The following is a 12,750-nucleotide window of genomic DNA, read 5'->3' on the forward strand; positions in this document are numbered from 1 at the left end:
TAGGCTAAGACCCCCTCTCCTTTGAGGAGAAGGTTTGGAATTTATTCCACCACGCTGTTCTAATGCGGTTTGGTGGAATACACATGTGGCAGAATTTCTATTAACTTAGACACATGTAGATTTCCTTATGATGTTTTCATTCAACGGCGATCATGAGATGAATTATTAACACAAATTAAGCACATGAATATTCAATGGTGCTTGCCTGCGTTTGAACCCGCAATCATCAGTTAAGGTGCACGCGTTCTAACCACTGGGCCATCTCGGCTCAGTAATTAGCGGATATTTTAAATGGAAGCGCCTCATTAATGCAATCAACTAGTAGTAATAATGAAATAAAAACTTTATACGCTAGACTTTAGTTCAAGAATGCGTGAGCGATAAAATTCCTTCAAGCTATTTGCTAAGTAGTCTTGGATTCGATTTTGCATTAAGCGATAATACTTTGATATTTTTTTATTTAAAGTATTTTTAAGTAAGCTTACATTGTTGAAGGCATGAGTTTAAAGGTTTATTTAATTTCGTCTTTATTCTAAGAATTATGCGACAAAGAAAACATTTATTTGTAGGGTTGCCATTTTTACTCAAGCAAAACGGTGTTTACCTTTTTTATATATTTAAATCTTTTTGTATCAGGGAAAAAAGTAATTCATCAAGTAGGTCTTATATACATATATACAAAATCTAAAACCAATTCTGTTGCATATGTTTTCGATGGTACATATTTAGCACATGCAAATTCAGTGGCGCGAAAAATAATGTTTGAAATTCTATTTGGTAGAAAGTTGTCATAATATATGTAAAATTTATTTGTATTGGTTACGTGATACGAGTTTTTATTGCTAGTCATATCGTTCGCCGCTAATTCTGAGTAATTCTTTATTTTAAATCAAAGGTAAAAACTTGGTTCTCATCCATCAATCCGATCGTTTACTAGATTTCACAGAAAATCAGCAACTTACATAACGATATTTTTCATAAACGCATATTTTACTACATACCCCGTGCTTGATGCATCTAGTCAGCTTATAAATATTTTAATCAAGGCAATTTATGCATACGCCTAACAAGAGACTGAAAGGCAATAATACATCTGATAATGGTCAAAGCAATATGTCATTTGAAATTTTTCATACTTAACTATTTTCTGCTCAAGATAAAATAGATAGCGACTAAAATAATGTAAACAATAAATCGTATGACAAAGTGGGTCTTTTACAATCTTTTTTATGATATCGGTATGTCACAACACAACCCAGAGGTCCATAGACAATGGTGCTCTAAGAGATATTAACCATTCCTTACATCACCAATTTGCCACAAAACTTGGGAACTAAGATGTTTTGTCCATTGTGCCTGTAGTTCCACTAACTCACTCACTCAAAACGTTATACAATAATATTGAATACTGTTGTTTAACAGTAGAATATCTGATGAGTGGGTGCTACCTACCCAGACGGACTTCTTAACTATACATCATATAGATACAGACACATATATATAAATATATTGTTAGCAGCAACAACAACAACTACAGCCTGCAAATTTCCCGCTGTTGGGCTATGGCCTCCTCTCCCTTAAAGGAGAAAGTTTGGACCATATTCCAACTCACTGTTCCAATGCATCTACTTGGTGCTAGAGCTTTGTGCAAGCCCGTCTGGGTAGGTACCACCCACTCATCAGTTATTCTACCGCCAAACAACAGTACTCAGTATTGTTGTGTTCCGGTTTGAAGGGTGAGTGAGCCAGTGTAACAGGCACAAGGGACATAATATCTTAGTTCCCAAGGTTGGTGGCGCATTGAAGATTTAAGGAATAGTTAATATTTCTTACAGCGTCATTGTCTATGGGTACTGGTGACCACTTACCATCAGGTGGCCCATATGCTCGTCCGTCAACCTATACCATAAAAAATGCGGGTTGCGGAATACACATGTGGCAGAATTTCTATGAAATTTGAACCCGCAATCATTGGTTGAGATGCTCTAACCCCTGGGCCATCTCGCCTCTCAACACGCATACCATAATCATAACATCGTATAAATACAACCTGTATGATCGAAATGTTTGACTATATTTGTCACGTTGATCACTATAGTTTGATTTATTATGCTCTCTATATAACTGCTGGAGTTATTTAAGGACACCGCACATGTTCCAATGAAAACCTTATCTTTCTAAAATTTGTCCCATTCTTCTTCCATTCGTACAGAATCTTTTTATCTCGATGCAATACGTTTATAGAATTAATTATCAATTTATTTAATACTGGCTGTGCCCGCGACCTTGTACGCCTTTGAATATAACAAAAAATGTTTTTATTGTAGCCTAAGTTACTCCCTATTATATCAGTTATCTGCCAGTGAAACTCCCGTCAAAATCGGTCCAGCCGTTCCAGAGATTAGCCGGAACAAATAGACGGACAGACCGACAAAAATTGTAAAAAATGTTATTTTGGTATATGTAACGTGTATAAATACATATGCATTGAGTAAAAAAGGGCTATTTTAATATGACAAACAGACACTCCAATTTTATTATATGTATAGATCATTGATAAAGTACAAGTTTAGTAGCTTAATTAATATCTCTGCAATGTATTTTTGGTGTATATGGCTTTGTATCTCGAGGTCTCTTCGTACATCTCCGGCTTTTTCTGTTGATTCTCAGTTAGAGCCCGAAGTCAGGAATTTGACATAAATTAAATTTGTTATAGCGATACGATATGGAATACAATTCATATATATTTCTTGTGAGTATTGACATATTATGTTAATTTGTCTACACTAATATGTACGAATAAATAATAATTGTTGGATCTTTGTACATCATGTTTCCAATAAGAGGCAATTTATTTTTGTTACTAAGAAGGTTTTATTAAATAATAAGAAAATGATAAATATTGGACAACATCACATACATTACTCATATCCCAATGTAAGTAGCACTTGTGTTATGAAAAATCAGAAGTAACGACGGTACTACAAAGACCAAGACTCAAGACAACATAGAAAATTAATGAACTTTTTCTACATCGATTTGGTCGGGAATCGATCTCGGGACTTAAGAGTAGCGTACCCACGAAAACCGGTGTACACACTACTCGACCACAGAGGTCGTCTAAAGATAAAAAAATAACTTAGTCTTTCTTTATTTCTAGACGGGATAGGTAAAAAAATAATTATTGACTGACATATTCTGTAATTAAAATGGCAGAAATAAGTTACTATTGAGTTTCTTGCCGGTTCTAATCAAAAGAATCTACTTTTCGAACCGGTGGTAGCTTTAAATTTAATTCCACTCTATAACATGACTATTCATTTATGAGGCTACTCAAACAAAGAATATTTTGATTAAGATTTTGATAGTTGTTTAATTTACGATAAGTGAAATGGGCGGATATATTCAGTAAACATGCATATGTTATGCATGTTAGTTGAGAAATGCGACTTCGAAATCAAAGGCGACGATTATTCACACCGTAAATAGATCTGTTCAAGTTCAGCTCAGATGGCCCGGTGGTTAAAACGCGCACATCTTAACCGATGATTGCGGGTTCATACACCACTGAAATTTCATGTGCTTTATTTGCACCCAGCAAAAATCATCACGAGGAATCTTACATGTTTATTATTTCAACGAAATTCTGCCACATGTTAATTCACCAACCCGCATAGAGTCACGTGGTGGAATATGCCCCAAACCTTCTGCAAGGGAGAGAACCTTAGCCCAGCATAGGGAAATTTACAGGCTGTACATGTTGTTTGTTCATATATCTTTTAGTAGAGTATCAGGGATTATCTTATTTTTTTTAATAATATGAGGAAAACAACGTTCTTTTAGAAAGAGAATGACACAAGATCCAACTTAACTATTTTGGTGTGAGTGATACACTTGACGCTTTTGAGTGTATGATTTATTATACCATACTGTATTTTACTAGTGTGCGTGTATATTTGCGGGCCAATTATTGGTCAATAGTTTTTCGAAATGTTCTCTGCTTTGAGATGTACATATATGTATAATCAAAAAGAAAAAACTAGAATAAAAAGCGGAATTAAAAACTAGCGGAAATGTAGCTTAGTAGGTACTTATTACTATGTATCCATTCATTAATTCATAACCAATGTGCCACCAACCTTGGCCTTGGCCGTTAAGATATCCTTGTCTGTAGTTACACTGGGTCATCCATCTTTCAAATACGAAATAATTTGCTGTTTGGAGGTAGAATAATTGATGAATTGGTGTATTTCCAGATTTGCTTGTAAATACCCTACCGCCATGTAAATCGGTATTCCAAATTCGAATTAGACCAATTAAATTTATTGTGTTTTCAAGACATACAGTAACCTGGTCGGTTAGTTGTTAGATAATGATTTAGTAAGCACGTCAGATTGTTGGTTCTGCATCTGATCTCTCTCCGGACATGTTTGCCTTTTCATGAATCGAGAAGGTAAAGCGAGATCACTAAAATATCTCTGTAGTTGGCCCGTTGGAAGTTGCCAACATCTAATATAGTATATAAATGCGTATGTAGAGCCGAGATGGCCCAGTGGTTAGAACGGGAACATCTTAACCGATGGTTGGGACTTCAAACCCAGGCATGCACCACTAAACGCTCATGTTCTTCGACCTCGTGAGGATACCTACGTGTGTCTAATTTCATAGAAATTCTGCCACATGTGTATTCTACTTACAGTTTACACGCATGCGACAACGCAACCTAATGTTTATGTTGTATTATGTTCTAAACCTTTACTCCCCAAAGGGAGAGGAGGCGTCGGCCCAGAAATTTACAAGCTGTTGTTGTTGTGTTGTTGTATTTAACTCTATCTGTTACCCCTGCAAACTTAATTCGTGGAACTTTATTGATACTACTATTGAGCTTCGTTGATTTAAATGAAATTTCGTAAATATATATTTCAAGTACGATTAAGATATGATTATGGAAATAGGGTACTTTTGCCAATTCTCCCTCAAGAGTCTAAAATGTTGGGTAATGTTTTGTGTACCTACTATGTGTTTATTAATTTTGTGCAGTGAAAACTGCAGGTTTAACTATGATTAAGTAATACATTAATCATGTTTCCAGGTTCTCCAAACTGGAGCCCAGCAAGCTGTCGAAGAATGTCAGCACCAATTCCGTAATAGCCGTTGGAATTGCAGCACCGTTGAAAACAGCACTGATATATTTGGTGGAGTGCTGAAGTTTAGTAAGTATCGACATTCCTACATTTCTCATATTTTTTATTAATAATTTAGAGTAAGTAAAAAGCTTTAATGTAATTTGCATTGCATGGCTGACGTTTACCTATTTTTATTACCAACTAACATTGCATAAATTCTATTGTTATTCTAGTCAAATCTATTTTAGATTTAATGTCCCGTATGAGGGGACGGCCCGTTCAATAAGTTCTTAATTATGATTATATATTAGTGCAAGTCATGGCATAGCATTTTATATTCTTATCACATTGATGCGCAAGACATTATCAAGTGTCGTTAGTCGTTAGATTATGATCAATCTCAATTCGTAATCTATCATATGAAATATTTTTTCAAATAAAACTTTTTTTTCGTAATTTTGATTTACTTGAAGCTAAATAATTTCAAGCTATATTTAAACGTAATAATATTATTTGACACATGTTGGTGAGTACAACAGATAATTATGGTAATCACTAAACAGGAAACCAGTATCTATCAATCTATCAATACAATTTTCGTATTTTTCAGCGATTACTTCTTTGAGAATGGAAAAGCTACTAAGTTACATTTCATAATTTCAGCATTACGTAATTATTTAAAAAAAAAATAGTCTAGTCCTAACATGTGGGACAGTTACCTTACATTTCCTTAATACCTTCTGAATAAAGTTGAAAATAGAACTAAAATTTAGTACCAATCTAACAGACATGTTACGTTTTTGTAATAATTTCCTGCGATATCGGAATCCATTGACGCATATACAGAATATCGTCGTAAAATTTAAAATTTCCGTTCCGTACTCGATTCAAAGCGAAATGTTTATACTTAAATAACAATCGGTTGCCTACAATCCTTTACCTCGTCGCAAGTTCAAAGGATATGTTAAGTGAATCGCACGTTCTCTTTGATGTTTTGTACGGCTTTCGAACGATCTCGTTCGTCAGGGCTGTTTATATTTGAATCTTAACTCTAGATTTACTTGATGCTAAATAACGTCTGAATCAGCGTTAATCATTGTTCCAATTTCAAATTGTTTCTGCATCGCATCGAATTGCTTCGGCTGCATTCGAAATTTAAAATAAATAAAAAAAAAATTATAGAGTTTTAATAGTTTTATACATTTTTGAGGATTGTGTAAATAATAGTGATATTGGTATTTTTTGGTTATTTTTTTATCGAAAAATTGAACGAAAAAATTTATGTTTAAAATTGGAACTACATTTTTGAATACATACTAGCAACATTGATTTGAAAAATGATTTCAAAAATCGAATATTATAAACAAATGTGAATGTGAAAAATATCCAGACTACGATTGATGCAAAGATTCCTTCATTTAGAAACGATTAGAATATAAACAGCTGTAACATCTGTCTGTCTGACGTTTTTGTATAAATATATTGTAATATGCAATCCATTAAAATCGTAGCAGACTTTAAAATGGGATTTAAATATCCGATAAGATTATTCAAATTCAAATGTTCTGGTTTTAAATGTCTTATTATAAACATATGAATGTCAGAGTTTAATGTCGACACCTTTAATTTAAATGTCTGCAAAAGTTACATAAATCATTTCAAACTGCTTGTCAATGTTTTTTTTTCTGTCGTTTATTCTTTATTTAAACTGTGGACTTAAGTAAAAAGCCCATTATAAAATAGTATACAGCCAAACATCATAATTAGTATGGTCGAAGGGTAAGCTAATATAACTAGGCACAATAAACATATCTTAATTCCGAAGAATAGCAGCGCATTGGTGATGTACGGATATCTATGGGCAGTTACAACTACATATAACTATGAGCCCCATTAGTATGTAAGACTATAAAAGATCTCGTAATAAAACATCGATAAAAGGGCATGATATTATTATTACCTGTTTTTCATACAGAAAATAATTATTTAAGTGTGTTTGGTTATAATATATATAATATTTAAATGAATATTTAGTTAAATTTAATTACATATGATGATTCAAACATGCTCGCATGAACCTATTTGTTAAAGAACGAAAAAGAAGAATATATTGGTTTCTATTTTTTGTGACTTATTCTTCATCGATCATATGCATGTATTTAAATTTAAAAAGTTTTTATGGAACCGAAAATAAATTTTAAAACAAGAAGTAATTAACGTCACTAAAATAAACTGTTTATTCTAAATACGCCTTATGAACTATGTTTCATGTCAGACATATTGGATAGTCCACTTCAAGATTGTGTTCAAGGAATTTCTTCTCTTCATGTATCTTGTTTATTTTCAAATGTCGATTACTGGGATCACGTGTGTACTTGTTGACGGAGCCGCTCAGTTTGTTTAACATATACTACTAATAACATAACCAGCGTCGATTGAGCCATGGTGCTCTGTATGGTACGAAGATTCGTTGATTTTGTTTTACCTTAAAACGACTATGCAGGGATCTCTTTCACTGGTCTAGTCCAAATACGGTCGGTCACTGAACTCTACCCTACAAGTCTTTTAGTTGAAGTCTTGAAGCCATATGTCAAATATATTTGTTGAGAGCCATTCGTTTCAACGTTATATCATTTGAGTATATCAGGAAAATTGTTCTAAAACTATCTACAAATTTACTCGTAAGGTAAAACAACAACAACAGCCTGTAAATTTCCCACAGCTGGGCTAAGGCCTCTCCCTTTTACGAGAAGGTTTCGAACCACGCTGGTCCAATGCAGGTTGGTAGAATACACATGTGGCAGAATTTCTATGAAATTAGATATATACAGGTTTTCTCACGATGTTTTCCTTCATTATAAATACGAATTGAGCACATGAATATTCAGTGGTACTTGCCTGGGTTTGAACCCGTAATCATCGGTTAAGATGCACTCGTTCTAATCACTGGGCCATCTCGGCTCCATAAGGTAAAAAGTAGAGCTTATTAAAAGTAAAAATCACGTTGGTACAAAAGAAATATTATTAACTCGTCAACGATACCTAAATTAAAATTATTACGTTACAGAATCCCGTGAATCTGCATTCGTCCATGCCCTCTCGGCGGCAGCATTGGCCCATGCGGTGGCGCGTGCATGTAGCCGAGGCGAATTAAACGAATGTTCTTGTGATGCCCGCGTGAGAAAACGCACTCCTCGACATTGGCAGTGGGGTGGATGTTCTGAGGTACAATACATGTCATATAAAATTAAATAATATTCCATAATCTATAATAATATTCTGTCATGAAAACTAAAATGCCGTTATGTGACATCTGATCGATTTTCAAATAAATATCGATCGTCATATATTTGGTGTTTTCTGATCGACATTGGCAGTGGGGTGGATGTTCTGAGGTACAATACATGTCATATATAAAATTAAATAATAATAAATAATCTATAACAATATTCTGTCGTGAAAACTAAAATGCCGTTAAGTGACATCTGATCGATTTTCAAAAAAATATCGATCGTCATATATTTGGTGTTTTCTGATATTTTGATTAGTTTTGGAAAAAATATATGGTCTTAGTATCGATAAGTTACGTACATTTTACATTGTTACTGCGTTTTTTGCATAGCTCATAATTGAGTTTAGATAGATAACGGCATTATAGATATACCATGGCAGTATTATGAATGTGAAACTGACTCTGACTGTCTGTATGTCTGTCGCACTTTCACGACCAAACCGCTTAACGGAATTTGATGAAATTTGATATGAAGCAAATATGAACTCCGAGACATGTGCTACTTTTTTCCTGGCACATGACAACCAACTCCCTAAAGCAGGAGCGAAGCCGCGGCGAATACTAGTATTAGATATGGCACCGATCTTACAAGAATTGGATCACCCCACTTTATTAACGTTGAATCTCTAAATGGATTATGAGTATTAGAAAATTAATTGAGTTTTGTTAATTTGACAATTATTAATTTCCAGGACATAAGATATGGCGAAAAGTTTAGCCGGGATTTCGTAGACGTTAAAGAGGACAAAGAAAGCGATGAAGGAATAATGAATCTACATAATAATGAAGCTGGTCGCAGGGTAAGTAATTGAACAATTTAATAAATATTCTGCTGTACCTTCGTATAACAACAACAACAGTCTATAAATTTCCCAGTAGGCTAAGGCCTCCTCTCCCTTTGAGGAGAAGGTTCGGAACACATTCCACTACGCTGTTCCAAAACTGCAATACATATGAAATTAGACACATGCAAGTTTCCTCGCGACGAATTATAAACACAAATTAAGCACATGAATATTCAGCGGTGCATGGGTTTGAACTCGCAATTATCGGTTAAGATACACGCTTTCTAACCACTCGGCTATTTTGGCTCGTACACCGATTAAGTTTCTTGTTAACAACAAGCGGCATCATTGTAGAGATAATAAGCCCATAGTTTTCTTTTTTCATCTGATCTCATTATTGGTTATTAACGGCAGGCTGTTCGTGGTCGAATGCAACGTGTCTGCAAATGTCATGGTATGTCCGGTTCATGTTCAGTACGAGTGTGCTGGCGTCGTCTCCCACAACTAAGGATCGTGGGTGACTCTTTAAGTACAAGATATGAGGGCGCTTCGCATGTTAAGGTAATTTTAACTTTGCTGTTTCGTAAATTCAAATCGTTTGTAAAAAATACATTGGTAGAAAAAGCATATTATTCGATATAAGATTTTATAGATGATAAAAAAGCGTGGAGTTAATACCTGTTGACTTCCAAGCAGGATATATTAATTTAAATAATTGTATTTAACTAACATGACTTTGTATTTTTTAAATGTTAAAAAAGAGTAACTACTGATCTTCTTGCCAGTTCTTCTCGGTAGAATCTACTTTCCGAACCGGCGGTAGCTTACTTAATTGTAAAAGGACGATTCAAAAGTGCTTGTAAAAGCCTACTTGAATAAAGTTTATTTTGATTTGAATTGAAATTTTCATCACTTCAGTTTGCTTTATGATATTCAATATTGTTCTTAGTTTAAATATTTTTGAAAACTTTATTTATGTATCATTTTTAAACAAGTGTCTCTACGCTTTTTGATTTAGTATATGTATGTCATTTTATATGATAAGTATTTTTTGATAATGTTTATGTAAAAATGTTCGTATGTTTAGATTGTAGAAAGAAAAAGAGGGAAGAATATCAGGAAATTGAGACCAATCCACGCGGATATGAAGAAACCGAACAAAACTGACTTAGTTTACCTCGAGGATTCCCCTGATTATTGCGAACCTAACGATGAGTGAGTAATTACTATGTATTTTTTATAAGTCTTTATTTGCTATTACGATCAAGCAAACTTAATTGAATAGCAATTGTATTTTCGGGGGTTTTTTTATCTTCGTATTGAAGTCAATGTAAATCGTAGATTATTATTTTCTTTACTTGTTTGTAGAAGGGAAATGTTGATATTAAATATCATGACATTTAATTCTTATGAAAAAAGTCTAATTGTATAAGAAGACAAAATTATGTATAATTACGGCTACATGAAGCCTTATATTGCAATTCAAATATAAGCTAATTCAGAGTACTGAAGGTTTAAGGTTCATTTGACGACTCCGTGGTCAAGAGGTGTGTACACCGGTTTTCAAGGTCATTCCGAGGTCCCGGGTTCGATTCCTGGCCGAGTCGATGTAGATTACCATTAGTTTTCTGTGTCGTCTTGGGTATGGGTGTTTGTGGTACCATCATTACATCTGCTTTTCCATAACACAAGTGCTTTAGCTACTTACATTGATGGATGGGATGGATGGTAATGTTTGTGATGTTGTCTCATATTTATTATTTAAGAAATGGCAAACGAAAAAAATAAATAACGAAATGTGAAATCAGGTGTAATAGAAGATCTATAAATATATCCATCATTTATTTACAGACTCGGAATTCTCGGAACTCGTGGAAGAACATGTAACAGAACATCTGCTGGATTAGATGGCTGTCGACTGCTATGCTGTGGACGCGGATATCAGACCAGAGTCAGAGATCACGAGGAGAAGTGCAGATGTCGTTTCGTATGGTGTTGTCGAGTCCATTGCGAGATATGTCGGTCAAAACGTGACCACCACGTTTGCAACTAAAGACTAAGTAGGTGATAGTTATTGTGACATTTAAGAGGCAAGACTTGATCTGCGATGGTAATGTGAAATTGTAAACTATTGGGAACTAGGATATATATGTCTCTGGTTTAACTTCGTCAGATTATAACGCATCGAAAAATTGGGTTAATTGGTTATTATTATAATATGTTCGAAATATTTGCCGTATCTGATATTGGAGAAAGATGATATCTCTTCATTCCAAGAAATGTTATCATATCGATAGTACATAAAATTTGTGCCAAATTGAATCACGATTGGATATAAATATGACTAAAACCACGAAGACCGAAGTGCTTGACTAATTTATGTATGACAAAAGTGCAACTGTACCACGTACTTAATTATATAATGTTATCTGATTATACATTTTCAATTATCTGATAAATACTCCATTAAAATATATTCACTGAGTGATTTAAATCAGTGCAACAGTGCAATTGTTGATATTTATCATTCGAGCGATCGCAAGATTATCGTGTAACGCGATAGAATTAATTGCAAAGTTATCAACGGACTGATGTATTTAGTTATTTATAATTTTAATTGTTTTCTGATTGTAAGCTTTAAAATTTTTTTACAGTATTACCAACTAATTTATTTTATTTTACGTTTTATATTGTATAAAGTTGTAAATAGTAATTTTGTTATAGGTTATTTTAGTTTTTAGTGCAAACTGTTGAGGTTAATTGAATACATTTTCTTTTTACTGTATTCCTAGTAATGGGACTGGATAAACGTAATATTTTGTTAACTTAACATCAGAAGCATTAGAATCGGTGCACTTATTATATTCCTTTTGAACTTGACAACGTATTACTTTTATCACGCGCAATCATTGATTGTAAATAGTGACTACGCACTAAATGTACTTATTAGACTTAAATTATTTTTACGTTCTACCTCAGATATGGAATCTTTTTAACCAGCTTCATCAATGAACGCAAGGGAGGCGTAAGACTCTAGTGAAGTGAAGTCTTCTAGAATTATTTGTTGATGTAAATAAATTTCGATATTAAGTTAGTAATTTATTGTATTAGATTGTGATAGTTTTATATAAGCTAAAAATTTAACCAATCGAAATGTGTAGTATTTCGTAATTTATAAAATTTTCCGATTCTATAGATTTTTAGAAATTTCCAGTGTAAAATGTCCATAGTAATAATACCACGGAATATACATTTATCAATGGCGAATCATTAGATTTATATAAAACTACTTGCGTATTGTCTGTTTCTAATATTAAGGATAAGAGGCTTTTTGATAAGACAACTATTTGGGCTTAGCGTAACTAATGAAAGAGTGCTTCTAGGTACAATACATGGCCCTAAATTATTTAACCTTTTTAAAATCGGAACTCAAATAAAATGAAACGGTTTCATAACAATTCAAGGTCAATTAAGTAATTTAACAATAATTTGAACGCATTAAAATTAGAATGTAAGTGACCTAATGGGTCCATACCAAATGTTAATG

At 33.6% G+C, this 12,750-nt stretch overlaps 1 protein-coding gene across 2 annotated transcripts in view; it reads left to right on the top strand.

The window, feature by feature from the left end:
• The window catches only part of LOC124539273 (protein wingless-like), a 91,387-nt gene extending 79,304 nt beyond the window's left edge, over nucleotides 1-12,083 (top strand). For both annotated transcript variants that reach the window (XM_047116598.1, XM_047116599.1), the window contains exons 3-8: nucleotides 5,093-5,213; nucleotides 8,194-8,351; nucleotides 9,111-9,218; nucleotides 9,618-9,764; nucleotides 10,291-10,418; nucleotides 11,055-12,083. In XM_047116598.1, coding sequence (XP_046972554.1) covers nucleotides 5,093-5,213; nucleotides 8,194-8,351; nucleotides 9,111-9,218; nucleotides 9,618-9,764; nucleotides 10,291-10,418; nucleotides 11,055-11,256 — 864 coding nt within the window. In that variant the 3' untranslated portion in view covers nucleotides 11,257-12,083. The remainder of the gene's footprint in view (nucleotides 1-5,092; nucleotides 5,214-8,193; nucleotides 8,352-9,110; nucleotides 9,219-9,617; nucleotides 9,765-10,290; nucleotides 10,419-11,054) is intronic.
• Nucleotides 12,084-12,750: the final 667 nt, after the last annotated feature.

Source organism: Vanessa cardui, chromosome 22 (genome assembly GCF_905220365.1).
Source record: "Vanessa cardui chromosome 22, ilVanCard2.1, whole genome shotgun sequence".
Classification (NCBI taxonomy): Eukaryota; Metazoa; Arthropoda; class Insecta; order Lepidoptera; family Nymphalidae; genus Vanessa; species Vanessa cardui.